Source organism: Chelonia mydas, chromosome 1 (assembly GCF_015237465.2).
Source record: "Chelonia mydas isolate rCheMyd1 chromosome 1, rCheMyd1.pri.v2, whole genome shotgun sequence".
NCBI lineage: Eukaryota > Metazoa > Chordata > Testudines > Cheloniidae > Chelonia > Chelonia mydas.
Window position 1 is genome coordinate 152012941 of NC_057849.1, and position 15738 is coordinate 152028678.

The window sequence follows — 15738 nt, forward strand, 5'->3', positions numbered from 1 at the left end:
GCTTCAGAAATGGAACTTTTAACATTCTTGACCATCCACTGTGCAAAAAAATCCCTGCAGAGGATTCCAAACTTTCAGGTATCTGTCAACTGTTCCATAACCTTACTACTGAACTGAAGGCCAATCTGGCAAAGACTCACACACCTCAATAACTTCACTCACACAAGGACAAGTTACTCATATGTGTAAGGTTTTGCATTATGATGTACCTACACTACATGCTTTCTCCCAGAAATCTCTGATAATACCTTTCTTTTGACAAGATTCAAATAAACAGTAGTGCATTCCTGTGTTGAGACTTGTAGGCAGCAGATCAGCATGAAATGTGTAGTTCAGTTTTACAGTGTGAATAAAAGGCCAGATTCTGCCCTCAGTTTTACTCTGGGTTTGCATGAGTGTATCTATTGATGAAACAGAGAGAGTCCAGATTTACACCAGTGTACCAGTAGGTGGGAGCAAATTTGACCCACTATATTAGCAGACCTGGGGCTGCAGACTAAATATGACTAGGTAGTAATATACTATGCACTAAGTTTAATATTTTGCCTTCATTTGTAGATCCCTGCTGATGCACCCTGGGCGGCCCCACATGCTGCAGAATGGGACAAAATGACAATGAAAGAGCTCACCGACAAAATTTGCTGGACCAAGTAGATAACATTTTATTCACTTTAAAATCCTCTAGCTTCCTTGGCACGTTATATGATGGGGTGTAAAGTGCACTTACTGAGGTCTTGATCATGCTCTTATTGACTTCAAGTGGGTCAGGTCAGACTTCAGTTTTGCAGATGATGCAAAGGGAAAAGGGATTGTAATGACTTACGAGGAGAGAGTTAAAAATATAGAATGAGCCTGACAAATTAGATGTTTCTGAAATCACTGAAATGAGATTCAATAAGGACAGAGGCAAGGTGGCTAATGTATGAAGAATAATTGAATGCTCCAGCAAAGAATAGAAGATAATTGGGTAGACAGTAGGAAGAGGGAAGGTTGTAAAGGTATAGTGGATGATAAATTGAATGCATTAACAGTGCTGTGCTGTCACAAAGGCAGCAAATGTGATACTAGATTGTCTCAGCAGAAGTACCCATGTAAAACGAGTTAAGTGATTGTTTCTTTTTGCTCAGCATTAGTGAGGCCACAACTAGAGTAGTTTTTTGGTGGTGCGGTGTATAAAAAATTAACTAATTAGAGCAAGCCCAAACATCATAAATAAATAAAAATGATATATGGGTTTTACAGCAGTTGGTCTATGAGGGCAGGTTAAGAGAGTTGAACATGCAAGGAGCTGAGCACCTCAACTCCCAGTGTTCGGCACCTGGCAGCACTAGGGTCTTAGATTGTAAGCTTTTGTGGGAATGGGCATTGTCTTTTCCTTGTCTGTAAAGTGCCATGCACTTCCAGGTGCTATCTGAGTAAAAACACCACTGCCTGGATGTGGAGTCAGCAGCTCCAGTTGTGGTCTGCTCTTCCTTCCTCATTTCATAGCATCCGCCCTATAATGAGGCAAAGAGAACCAGGTAGACTGTATTAAACCTATCCCACTTTGCTGTGCCATTCCCTTACACTGTACTAGAATAGCTTCCACCTCTATACTTAGTACAGTACCTTTTATTTAGGCAGCTAAGCACTGTTTGCCTTTTCTTTCTTACTAGTTTTTAGCACTATATCAAAGATTTCCGACTACTTTCTCCCTCAAGGTATTGTGCTTCTCCGAATCCTTCTCCTGCTCTGAGGCTTACAGAATATGGCCACTAGGTTTCTGTCCTGATCGTTATTGCATGATATTTTCCATACAATTAATTTTATAAGCCACTTGTCTGCCCATGCATAGTCCAGTGGTTATCAACCTGGAGCCCAGTCAGCACACAGCTGTGGCCCATGTAACATGCTCAGGGCCATACAGGTAGTATATATACAGGTGTGGATGCGGCCCACATAACACATAGAGAGCTGCTTATGTAGCCCATGATGGTAATAGGTTGAGAATCACTGTTGTAGTCTATAAAAGTAATTGTGAGCAGTCCTTTCTACACCAAATGGACTTTCTTCTAAGTCAGTAACTCACAGATGTATAAGCAGTACTAGATTTATAATAATCTGTATGCTACAGTGCTTCTGTGCAATGTGAACAAAACTGATTCTGTTGCTGATTCTTGTAATTTTAATGAGGATGTTGAGCTGAGATATGTTCAAAAACTCAAAACTCTCTCTGCTTTATTCCCTTCAAACCAATCAAAGTTTCTGAGCCACTGCTCAGAATGGTAGTATTATAAGTAGGAAACTCATCTTTCTGCATGCTGGGTACTTTCAGAGCCACACCAATAACTTGCAAAGGCAAGTAAAGCGCATGCCTAAGTAAATTAAATCTACCCTCAGAGCCAAAGTAAGAAAGGGCTGTAAAAGTTCACAAGTTACATATTCCATCAGAGATAGCTTGCTAAGTTGGTTACCTCAGCAGATGAATAGAGATTCTCTCTGTTAATGAAACTTTATCTGGAAGCACTTTGACTGTCTTTCATAAATGATCTAATTTAGTATGCTAATTAACAAATCACAAGTGAAATATAGGTGAATACTCTGGGCCTAATTCTCTGGTGGTGTAACACTGTTGTGTTGAGTGGAGTTACACCAGCAGGGAATTTGGCCCTCTGTATATATATTTACTATGATTGCTGTACATTGCTGTACATTGTAGTACTTAAATTTGACGAGGCAATAAAATTTATTGCAGTGACATGTGGGAGAGTAAGGAGTGGCCTTGGAAATGTACTCCTTAAGCTACCAGGGATGTATCAAACCGTGGGAGTGGTGTACTTGATGAGCTCCCCATGGAGGAGAAAGGCAGAAGACCTCCACTAACTGGCTATCAAATGCATCTCCTGTTGAGAAAATATTTGTTTTGTGGCAGTAGGGGCAACTGGGAAACTAGTTAAGAAGCAGGGTAAATAAGAATGGGTAAATGGTAGGGAGCTTCTTATAAACATATTCAAATAGTCCTTTCTATCGGCCAAAAAAATTGAATTGAGCAAAAATGATCTGTGCGCTTTCGGGAAATAACCTTGTTCAAAGATAATAAAGAAAAACTAATAATAGCCAACAGCAAATTAATATTTATTATTGCTTAGTGACTAATTGAATTTAAGTTCAATGGCTAACAACAACAAAAACCTGTTTTGAACCAAAACAGAATTGTTATGGTTTTTCTCACCAAAACAAAAAAACAGACATTTTGTTCAGGTGCAGTGAAATATTTTAAATATTGTTTTGAAATCATATTTCATTTTGAAAGTGAAGTTTCAAAACAAAATGTCAAAACCAAAACATTTTGATATTGCCAAAAAAAAAAAAAAAAAAACTTCCCCAGTTTTTTTCAGCTGAAACTATTTAAGTTCAACCTGAATTTGTGATTTTGTTTCAGGCCCCTGAAAAATGCATTTTTGGTGAAATGTACTAATTATCCAAAAACTTTTACCCAGCTCTAATATCTACTTCCTAACCTCGTTGTCTTTTTGCTTTTGTTTTGCATACAGAACTGCCAGAGAGTTTGCTACTCTCTTTGTGAATATCAATGTCACCTCTGAGCCACATGAGGTCTCTGCTCTCTGGTTCCTGTGGTACGTGAAGCTGTGTGGGGGGACAACCAGGATATTTTCCGTAACCAATGGGGGGCAGGTACAGAATGTCATAAATGTTTCCTTTCTTGAGATCATAATGAACAAGTGTGGTGGTCCTTTTCCATTGCACAAACTTAACAAGTTCTCTGCAGTTAATGAAAAGATGCATAATCAATAATAATCAATAATCAATCAATAATTTACACAGTGCAAGAGTTCAATATGTGTTTGAAAGTGTCAGATTATCATCTATGGGAGCTCTGTACAATGTGGCATCTAATCAATCTAGGCCTCAAGTTAAAGCAGGACAATTTATTTAACTTCCCTCCCCACATCCCTTCAACATAGGTTTTTTTGCTGCTGTTGTAATAGCTGCCATTTTGGTTTCCATGGCCACTTATTATTGAATGTATGAGTGTCCTTCAAGCATACAAAGCAAGTGTAGTTCAAACTAAATATAAGTGTAGTAAAAAGTGTACTTGGATAACTTGATTAGTTAACTCAAAACAACTCTTGAAAATCTGGCCTTGTTTGTGCGCTCTGTGTACTTGAAAATCTGACCCTGATCTTCTCGTGTGTTAACAGAATTTATGATAGACTCTACTCTGAAGATGATTTCTTGGTGGGTTTTTTTTTTTCCAGGAGCGGAAGTTTGTTGGGGGTTCTGGTCAGATTACAGAAAAGATAATGGAACTCCTCAAAGGCAGAGTTAAACTGGAGAGGCCTGTAGTTTGCATTGATCAGTCAGGTGATAATGTCATCGTGGAGACTCTAAACCATGAGATATATGAGGTAATTCAATAAAAATAATAGTAATTTGCATTTAGAGTGTATGTGTGTGTGGGGAAATGTCCGCTGCAGCTCTTAGCCAAATGTAATCAGCACCACACATTTGTGTGTCTCTGCTTCTCAGACTCCCCTAAAAGTCTTTGAAATCTGCTTTACTGATTTATTTATGACTGGGTCTCATATTAGTGTATTGTTAGTTGGCTTCTGACATTAGTCTACCTTCTATCTGCTTTGTTTTATTGTGTCATTTTATATTATAGTGCCACAAAGGTCATCTTAAATAAAGGAAAATAATATTTATGTTCATATCTAAGATTGAAGGTGTGTGTGTGATATATCAATTCCTTGTGTTTCAGGGCAGTTATGTGATTAGTGCCATCCCCCCAGGCCTGACTACAAAGATCCATTTCAACCCAGAACTACCGTCAGAGAGAAACCAGTTAATTCACCGTCTTCCTATGGGTTCTGTCATTAAATGCATGGTGTACTATAAAGAGGCCTTCTGGAAGAAGATGGGTATGTGGGTATCAACCCCAGGGAAAAATGAAGAACTTGGGAGTTTAGTGCTACACTAATTTTAAAGCCACGGGTTTATCGTCTTTAAGTGTTAGAGAATGGGCAAAAAAAAAAGTTTCCAGAACTGTGTGTGAGGATGCTTCATTTCCAATATCAGAACAGCCACCGTTGCATTAAACAGGTGGATTTTTTTTATGTTATGAGGATTTATATCTCTTCAACCAGCCACCAAGTCATTCCACCGTTGTCCACTACAGGGTTTCTTGCACCTGCCTCTGAAGCATCTGATCACTATCAGCGGCGAGATACTAGACTGGGCGGACCAGGGGTCCGATTCACTATGGCAATTCCTATGTTATGTCCTACCCCTGCTGTTTCTACCCTACTTCTGTGTAATCCCCATTGAGAGTTCCACAAGGAGTACAAGATTGAGTCTCCACTGAGTAGGCTTGCCAAGAATAGGGTTCTGGTGTTGTTTTGGGCAAGCTACTTGAGGAACAAATAAAATATATTTCTACTAAGTCTGAATTTTTTTTTCAGTTTCTGTTATTTGATAAGAGTAAGTCTCCATAACTTTCTGTGAGTCACAAATAAATTCATGCAAAGCAACAAAATCTCCATTTAAAAACAAATTAGGATGTGTGTATACACGCAGTTTGGGAAACTGTACTGACAGGGAGAGAGAGAATGCTAGAAGGAGGTTCCAGATTTCTTGGTATTATCAGTGAATGAAGAACAGCTCTACATTTTCTTTTTATGGAATTTTTTTCATTACTACCAGTGAATAACACCCAGCAGTTATTATATCTGTTTCCTTTCTCCTGTCAGATTACTGTGGCTGCATGCTTATTGAGGACGAAGAAGCTCCAATTTCAATAACCTTAGATGATTCCAAACCTGATGGATCTGTGCCTGCCATTATAGGGTAAGGAGCCCCTAGTCCATATTCCTAGATTTTTAGATGCTTTTTAAAGGACTTACAGAGGGGATTGGAAAGCATGCAAATCACTATAGGTGATATTCATACATTGTAAGGATGCATGGAAGGCACACTGGGCCAGCTGCAGTCTTTGGGCATCCTCTTGTGTGGGATAAAGTAGTTATGCAGCCCCTTCAAGCTTCTGGATTCCTTGGAGAGAGGCTTTTCACCAGCTGTGAGGAGGCTGGTGGGAAGGGAGGTACATTGTCCAATGTGCCTATTCCTATGGTTGAAGTTAAGCACACATTTAAGGGTTTTGCTGAATTGGGTCCCTAGAAATTAAACCTCTCTTACTCAAATTTACCAAGCATCTTGCTCTGGCTATACTGGGCCTTCTCTTTTGGCCATGCTGAATACTGAAAATGCAGTTGACAGAAGCCATTGTTTGTCTTGAATCTGCAATGCATTGAGGAGAGATGAAGGACTGTTCCTCACAGCATCTTGTAATTCGGTCAAAGCACAGCTGCTCAGTGTCAGATTTGGAATTCTGGAGAAACTGCCAAGTATTTAGCATTTTATTTTGGAAGGAGAGCTGGAAAATGTGTAACAGCACTTAGTGGCTTTTGAAAAGAGTGAATTAAGTGAATATAAATTAAAGAAAAGTTTACTAAATGTTTCCATTTTAAATCCAAGGCGAACCTTCCAAACAAGCTGAAAAAACACTTGTGTATATATACCAAATAACTGCAAGTACAGTACCATACAGAGAGAGCCTAACACTCCTATTGAATTGTGTAACGTTATGGACACCCAGTTTTAAAATGTCCTTGTTCTGAACACCATGAAACCCCCTAACATTCCTCTCAAGTTACTGTCAGCAACAGGAATGTAAATATTTTTTCTTGCTACTAAAATCAATGTCGAAATCATCTCTTTGCTAATATGCACAACTTTATGAAGGATTCCAGGAGCCAAATTCATCTGAGGTCAATAGACTTATTCCAGGAATCAATTTGACTCTAGCTGAAAACATCTTAGAGCAATTACTGATAGGAATGTGACTAGCCTTCTAAACTGCTTGTCATAAAATATATGTTGTGTATACTGTAGCCTCGCTCCCCTGCAATTGCCCTGCAGCTGACCTAATCATGGATCTTTTAATAAAATAAGTGTTAGTGGCCTTGTAGGAGGGGCAGCTACCTGGGAATTTAGAGGGACAAGAAAACTAAAGCCCAGTTCAAGGAAACTCAGGTCTTGATCTTAGCCAATTCGGATTTAGATCTCGATATGGAAAGAGAGGCTGCACGTCTTGTATTGATTGATTATCTCCTCACACTGGAGGAAGATCAGGGTGTTGCCTAATTCCGTTCCCACTGAAGTCAATGGGCATTGCACCGCTCACTTCAGTGAGAGGAGAATTAGGCCAATGCTGAGCAATTTTGAACATTCCACCATAGGGTTGTCTATTGATTCTTCTAGAACTGTGAGCTCTCTTTGATACCAGTTACCACAGGGTACTATTGACCCCTGTGCAGATCCTAGCAGGGGTAGATGGAGTTGCTTTCAAAGGGCTCGGCCCCTTTCTGAGATCTCCCCCAGACTCTCCCTTGTCAGTAGTCCATGCCTCCGTCACCTTCACCTTGAATTGCTGTACTATGCTGTACCTGGGGCTACACCTTCAACCCATTAGGAAGCTTCAGCTAGCACAGCACGTGGTAATCAGTTTTGTAAGCTTCCTGCAAGTAGCACTTTACTCCTGCGCTCTGTGATCTCTGTACAAGCTGATCATTTCTGGATATAATGCAAGAAGCTATTGAATATGGATAAATGTATTCTGTGATGATTAAGCTATTTATCTGGTAAAAGAATGAGACTTACCAGGAGTGTGTTTGCCTCACTCATTGTAAAGTCTTCTAAACCAAAGACTTTATATGTGTGCTTTGTAAATCAGTCTGTGTATTGACACTGCACAATACTTATGTCCTCTTGTCTTTAGTTTTATCCTTACAAGAAAGGCCTATAGACTTGCACGGGTCAGCAAAGAAGAGAGGTAAGAACTTACAAATTTCAAAGAGTTGTTCTTTAGGATGCTTCACCAAGTAATTTTATATACCCATAGAGCAACTACAGATAATAGTATTTCCTAAACGCCAAGGGCCAAACTCAGCTTGCGTAAGCAGGCACAGCACCCAGGGAATCCATTTTAAGGATATTTTAATCTGCTTTTTCATGTTATCACTAGCACATTGTCTTTCATAGATAGTCCTGGGGCACTGTTTTGGTCTGCGACAACTGCTGGTTACTGCAAAGATTCCAAAATGCTTGCTTCCTTCCTGACCATTTTCACATAGTTGGTCCATTAATGACATGAAGGGAGTGCTGAGGTACATAACCTTCGGTGTCCTTCCCCTAAGGGCCAGACAAAAATATTCTAACATTTATTATTATTTACATACATGTATAAACATACGTGTCTACAACAGTACTATTTCCACAACCATATATGAAAAAAGAGTCCAGTTTGAAACTTATTTTGTTATTCATAATAAATAAAATACCATTGAGCATTTTACAGGTCGAAATTTGCTCTCAGCTACCCTGTTGTAAATCTGGAGTGATTCCATTGACTTCATTGGAGCTATTCCAGACTTATACCAGTGAATCTGAGTATAATTTGACCCTGCATCCTCAGATAACTGTACAAACGTTCATTTATTGGCACTCAGTCCAACATGAGCCTCCCAAATGTGATATCAGGATTTAGCACTTAGGCATCAGTGTTTGAAAATTTGGCCTAAGAGTATGAACTTGGAATCTGTTGCACGTGCAAAAATAACTTTACCATGTATTGAAACAGATTTTAATGTTAAGAACAGCAGCAAAGAATGAGGTTCTTTCATTTGTTTTCTGATCGCTGTTTATATTTGTGTTTAGGAAGAGAAAAATCTGTGAGCTGTATGCCAAAGTGATGGGCTCAGAAGAGGCTTTACATGTGAGAAACCATGGCCTGTTCTTTCATTTACATTGTAGTAGTGCTACTTGTTTCTTCCGAATGGTGAAGCAAGGACAACATTTACATTTTAGTTCTCAAAAGCAATGCAGGTTACGCCATATGATACCCGCTTCCGCAGCTGCTGGTGAACCCCAAACACTAGCGGGAGTCAAGAACTCTGACTCTATACCAGAAAAGAGGATAAGAATTGTCAAAGTTGTCTATATTATATGGGAGATCAGTTCTCCATAGAAGTACAAACCTGCTCATTTTGTGCTGTTGGATAGTATTAACAGCATGCAGTGTGAGTCCTGTATCAGCATTGTAAAAAAAAATTCTAGTTTTGTTTCCTAAAAGCCAAACATTTACTTATTTTATTTCCAATATCCTAGCCAAGGGCTTGTTCTTTCTTTCACATCTTGTTAACTGTTACAGCCAGTGCATTATGAAGAAAAGAACTGGAGTGAAGAACAGTATTCAGGGGGATGTTATACAGCCTACTTCCCACCAGGCATCATGTCTCAATATGGAAGGTAAACAAGATAACATTGTGCTTTTTTTTTTTTTTAAGTAACTTCTTTGTAATTGTTACAATATTCTTTCTATACAAAACACGTTGAACATACAGCATAAGGTGAAATCCTGGCCCCACTGAAGTCAACGTGAGTTTTGCTGTTGACTACAGTGGAACCAGGATTTCACCCATAATCTTCAGTGAAACAGAACACACTGGCTAATGGACCTATGTCAGCAATACAAGACCTCTTCCCACTAGGTCACTGACCATTTTTGCTGCTTAAAATGTTTAATATGTTCCTTCAGTGCTTTCTAGAAGAGTGGTGCTGTGACCACTGAAGTCAATGGGAGAGTTGCCATTAACTCAATACCGGCAAGGTCAGGCTCAGGCAGAGCTAATTCAGTTAGTCACAGGGAAGGAACAAATAAGTAAAATTCTTATAACGTAAACCCAAACCCACAAACAACGACATACAGTTCTTACACCTAACTAGGAGCATAGGAAAATTGCTTTGTTCATATGGCCCACTTCAGCTACTAGTGATCGGAAGTCTAGTTCTATTACTGAAGTACTTGCGGTGAACACGATACTCCTTCCTGCACACAATGGGAACAGCTCAACCCATACATCCTTGGCAGGGGCACACTATGGCCCTTTTAAGATTTTTCTCAAGCTGGCTGCCAGTCATCTGGGGAATATCCTGTCCATGTTTCAGGATGCTGGGGATTCCCTGAACATGTGGGTGCTATATTTTATTAGCCTGAGTGCCATGGAGTGATGGGTGAGGTTTATGGCTTTGCCCAGAGGCCGAGCTAGTTTCTGGCAGCTGTTTAAAGTCTAACCCAGTGTTTTCTCTGTGACCACTAGAGACTCTCCCTCTGTGAAAAGGAAGTGAAATTCCTGTGGCTGTGTGGCCCAGGAAGCTTATGGAGTTTGTGCAGCTAGCGTCTGAACTAGAGCAGCGCAGGGTCCTAAAGGGGGAGATGCAGCTTTCTCTTCTGCGCACAGAAGCATCTCTCTCTCTTCCCCTTTAGCATGCAGCCATACAAATGGGAAAGTTCTGCTGAATCTCAAAATATAAGAGCAACCCATCCCTGCAAAGGCATCCTTCCTATCCAGTTGTAATGGAAGAATAAAAGCAAAGCGGCCATACAGGGGAAATAAATCCATTTAACCACAGTGCATTTCTGGTGCCTCTTAGGATTGTTCCCTATCCAAGCACTAAAATGAGACATCTTCTGAGAGATCAGTTTGCGTCTTGGATTTTCTCTGATTTTCTGTGTCTTGACTAAAGTTAACATGTTGTAAATAGGAGCAGGTAAGATGCTAACCGAAGGGAAAACGTAATGTATTTCTTTCCCTTTCCATACCAGCCCTTTAGGAATTCTTGAGAAACTTAACAGGCTCTAGTGTCAAGGGCAATAATTGCTTTTAAAATGATCGTCAGCCTTCTGTTAGTGGTCTTTGACATTTTACATTTGTTTTAAAGGATCATTCGCCAGCCAGTCGGCAAGATCTACTTTGCGGGCACAGAGACTGCTACCCAATGGAGTGGGTACATGGAGGGGGCTGTGCAGGCAGGAGAGAGAGCCGCAAGAGAGGTACGGATAGCCACTTTTCCTTGATCATGGCTATTGAAGACCAAAAGAGGCCAGATGTTTCATGGAGATTTTGATCTTAGTATCTGACATGGAGTATGTCTGCATTTGGAGCTGGGGCTGTGATTCCCAGCCAGAGGAGACACATCCACACTAGCCGTCAGGGGGGTAATCACTAAAAATAGAATGTAGCTGTCCTGGCATGAGTGACAGGGCCACCCCAAGTAGGTGCCGGTCAGAGACCCTAGGTACGTAATCAGGGCTAGCAGCCCCTCCCACCACTCCCACTCTTGCAGCTACATTTGATTTTTAGCCTACTCCCTCACTGAGAGCTAGCACAAGTGGGTCTCCTTGAGTTGGGAATCATCTGCCCCGCTCAAAGTGTAGACATACCCTGGGTTCATTAGCTACTGTAACTGTACTAATGAAAGAGGGCTCCTAGAATGAACAGTGGCAAGATTCCAAAACACCACGAGCCAAAGTTTAACTATATTCTGTATATTATTAAATCCTTTGAGGCATTACAAGTTAAAGTCTCAGACAAATCTGAATGTTATCAAATTCATTACCGAAATATTAAATCCAACCCAGTGCAATGTATCCTATGCCTAAAAATAAACACCTCAAGCCCAGTTCTGCCCTCAGATCTACCCATGCAACTTCCCTCAGAGTCCATTATTTGTTTTAGCTCATTATGTATTTCTTGCACTAGCTATTATTTCCAGTTATAGACCCTTAAAATCTGACCTTTCTACGACAAGTGATCACTCCCTTCTGCTTCTCTCTGACAGAGAGCATGTAGCTAAGGTCTGTCGATCCATCATGGGCAACGAACAGTCTGTTTAAAAAAAAAAAAAAAAGAGCAAACAAATAGCACATACAGGGCTTGCTTCTCAGTCAGACTGGGGATGTCTGCACAGCAGCTGGGAGGCTTGCTCCAAGCCCAGACAGACGGACTCGTGCTCACGCCGCTTGAGCTGGCGCACTAACAGTAGCAGTGTGGACACTGCAGCATGGGTGGCAGCACAGACTAGCCACTCGAGTCCCCAGTCCGCCTGACCTCCTGGGTCTGGGCTCAGCTAGAGAGCCCAGGCCACCATCCCTGTCGCACTGTCCTCACTGCTATTTTTAGTGTGATAGCTAGAGCAGAGCTAGCATGAGTCTGTCTCCCCGGACTGGAAGGCTGGCTTTCAGCAGCCGTGTAGATGTACCCAGGATAAAAGGACCTGCAAGTGGGCACAGATTATATTTTACCCCCCACTGTTCCTTTACTCTGGCAGAGCAGTGTAAAGGAGGCTTAGTGGGACTGAGAATCGGGTCCAGGGCTTCCATTTGATATGATAGTATATTATTTTAATAATCATAAGTGTTTCAGATCACCCCTCCTTCTCTTTCCCTCTACACACCACAACAGTGGTAGCTACAGAGACATTTACCTATTTGTGCTGCAGACATTTTATGCCCTTGCAAACCTCTGCCCTTGTTACAGCACTATGGTTTTTTGTTGTTTTAGAAACACTGATTTTTATACTCCCCAAAAAGCCAAGGGATAACTCCACAATCGAACCTTCAGAGGCACAAATTTACAGCCCTGTCCCTGTGATTGGCAATCCAACCAGCATCACTGCCAGTAGATGTTCAATCTCATGAGTGACACAAGGTTAAACTTACTTTAATATTTCTCAGGTCGTAGATTGTCAGGTAACCTTTTCGCCTGTGCCTGGTGAGATGAAACCTATGACAACGGTCTCAAGTGGGAAAGCTGCACAAGTTGCTCTGACTTTTAGCTTATGAAAAAAAAAGTTTTTCATTTTCTTCATTACTTAATATATTACCAGCCTATGATTATTAAATAAAACATGAATGTTCATGTGGTGTCATTATTTTTCTTCCAGATATTGTTCAAGATGGGAAAGATCTCAAAGGGTGAAATCTGGATGCCTGAACCAGAGTCAGAGGCAAGCTTTATATCCTATGTATTGATAGAGCAATAGCTAAACACAGTGTTCTGGTTGCTAGCCCTAGCTAAGTTCTTATAGCGATGGGGCCATATGAGTGCTTCTGATCACCTAACCTTATGAATGGATTCATCTTCCCAACACCCCTGTGAGGGAGGGAAATATTGTTTGCTATTTTGCAGATGGGGAACTAAGGCCCAGAGAGAATGATTTCATTGCTCAGGGTACTACTGGGAGTCTTGGAATAGCCAGGAAATGAACCTGATTCTGCTGACTCCCAGTCTAGGTCCTTAACCACAAGGCCACCCTTCTTGCCTAACCTGTTGTCTGGTTTATATCCGTGGTTCTCAGCCTTTTCCATATTGTGACCAAGTTACAACAGAAGGTGTTTTGGGACCCCCTCCTGCCCCCCATTTAGTTAAAAAGAAAGAGAAGCCTATGATTTATATAATACATTCGTGAGCTCTGTACTCTCCCTCTCATGGCAGAGGTGACCCTGCACTAATACTGAATGTTTCCTCCTCCAGGATGTCCCAGCCCAGCCAATCACTACTACCTTTTGGGAGAGAAACTTGCCATCTGTACCAGGACTGCTGAAGCTCGTTGGATTTTCCACTTTCTTCACTTCAGTGGCTGCCATTGGGCTGTTTGCCTACAAAAAGGGGCTGCAAGCTCAAAACTAAAGAGTGTCCATGGGAAATTGCACACTTGCTGTTTTCCCCTTCCCAATCCAAGGGTTATCTTTGGAGAGGAGTCACACGGAAGGCTGGAAAGGGCAAGAGACCTTCTTTAGGTGTTCAAAAGAACGTCTACATTAACACACCAAAACCATTCAAATCAGTGTCAGTTCAACAACAAAAAGATCTATTGTGGTGAAAGAAGTGGCATTTCTAGTTTCCTTCTACATTAATTTGTCTTGATTGACAGCATAAAATCAATTGCATATATTTCCTAATATCTGGAGGGGACAATCCAGAGCAGAAACTTTGCAAAGGGCAAGATGCCCTTGGATAATATATTTTCTTCCATTTGCTGTTTTTTGTTTGTTTTTTTTTAAAGTAAAATTAATATATATCTTTGTTTCTAAATCCATCTCTGTGCAAAGGTTGAGTAGGTTAGAGGGCTCTTCTGTAAAATCCCTGCTGCACATAAGACTGACAAGCCAATCTGACTTACAATAGCAACAATTAATTAAAAACATATTTGAGTAATTATTACATAGAGATACAGAACTTAGCCATGAGCTGAATGAAGATAATTAGCATTCTACTCCCACCCCCCAGTTCAATACAGCCAGAAAAAGAATACAGATGAACTTTTTGACTGTATGTTATTGAACAAATGGCCACACTTGTCTGACAGTGGAGATCTGTATCTCAGTTGTCAATTTGCTATGGATTATGTGGACATTATGTGGATCTGTTACCTTCTGTCCTATACACCTGTAATGCTGCTTGGCCTACTATTAAAGTTGACAGAAGTGAATTAGCGAAGTTATAGACCAACTGACCTAGGATACTAAAGACATTATTTTCACAGTGTCAGCAGTTTCCTGGCTCCCTATTAATTTGCTGTTTCCCTTCACATATAATCTGTACTGCCCTCTTACTTTCAGGGGAAATACATGTGGGGCTGGAATTACTGCCTTGTAAATGCCATTAATTGGATGCTTCTGGCCATCCCACTGTTATACAGGAGACATTTATTGCTACTTTCCAACAATGCTTCTTGCACTTGGAACTTTAGAGTGTTTGTTTTCCAAATAAACACTTTTCAGCGTGTTAATTTAGAGTACAAACAGAATGATTTAATAGTGCTTAAGGCCTGATCCTGACATCACGGAAGCCACTTATATTCAGGGGAGCAGATGCAGGCCCTGAATGAACATTAATCTGCACCTCTTGAAAAAACTGAATCAAGGCTGTCTTCTTCTACACTAGGATGCCTAAAACCACTCTACTGCTTTCTGCAGTTCTCTTATGCTAAACGATGAGCTCAGAGAAGCCGGAGTGTGTCTACCGATTAAATTAATGCGGTGTTTACAACTTGTTTTCTGCAGGTGCTGGGCTATAGTTGGTGTGGTGTGTTCTCCAAAAGTATTAACCAAATAATCACTGTTATTAACTGAAATGGAATATATACATTTCAAAATGTGCCATTGTTATGAACTGCTTTTAAGAATGTGGATATTGTATGTAAGTCCAGGAATTTCATTGTAATTCAACAGTTGTGAAATGTGCCTTTCAATAGTCCTCAGATCTTGATAAAAGGATCCATTTTGTAAAGCTTTCTTCAGATTCTTTCACTTGCGTCTTTTTTGTGAGTTTGCCCAGTGTTCTACTTATTTTAGACTTTGCCATCTGCACCTGTGTTAAAGCTCGTGGTACATCACATACAATAAAACCGAAACACATCCAATGGATCTTAATCACCAGACACGGAAAGAGAAGTCTTCTCAACCCATGTGACCTCTCTCCTAACCCCTCCCTTTACTCACCCTCTGTGCCTTAGAGAACACATGAATGCAGGTCATTCTGGAGTAAACTCAGTGTAGGCTCTGGTGAACCAAGACAGGACGCTACTTCCAAAGCAAAGGACTTTTCACTGAGACAGCTTGTCACCAGTCCCCTTCCAATAAAAACTGGGCACGGTTAGTGCCAGCACTCAAATGATCACAACTACCACAGGCAGAAAGGTACAGTATCTGCTCGCTTAAAGTCATCCCGGTTAACGTTGTTTCATTGTTACGCTGCTGATCAATTAGGGAACATGCTCATTTAAAGTTGCGCAATGCTCCCTTATAATGTCGTTTGGCAGCCACCTGCTTTGTCC

General features: G+C 40.7%; 1 protein-coding gene across 2 annotated transcripts in view; it reads left to right on the forward strand.

The window, feature by feature from the left end:
- LOC102935766 (amine oxidase [flavin-containing] A) overlaps positions 1–15191 on the forward strand; it is a 42293-nt gene extending 27102 nt beyond the window's left edge. For both annotated transcript variants that reach the window (XM_037902756.2, XM_007064443.4), the window contains exons 5-15: positions 559–650; positions 3534–3675; positions 4260–4409; positions 4763–4922; positions 5751–5847; positions 7838–7891; positions 8776–8833; positions 9269–9366; positions 10840–10951; positions 12844–12906; positions 13434–15191. In XM_037902756.2, coding sequence (XP_037758684.1) covers positions 559–650; positions 3534–3675; positions 4260–4409; positions 4763–4922; positions 5751–5847; positions 7838–7891; positions 8776–8833; positions 9269–9366; positions 10840–10951; positions 12844–12906; positions 13434–13589 — 1182 coding nt within the window. In that variant the 3' untranslated portion in view covers positions 13590–15191. The remainder of the gene's footprint in view (positions 1–558; positions 651–3533; positions 3676–4259; positions 4410–4762; positions 4923–5750; positions 5848–7837; positions 7892–8775; positions 8834–9268; positions 9367–10839; positions 10952–12843; positions 12907–13433) is intronic.
- The last annotated feature ends 547 nt before the right edge of the window (positions 15192–15738 follow it).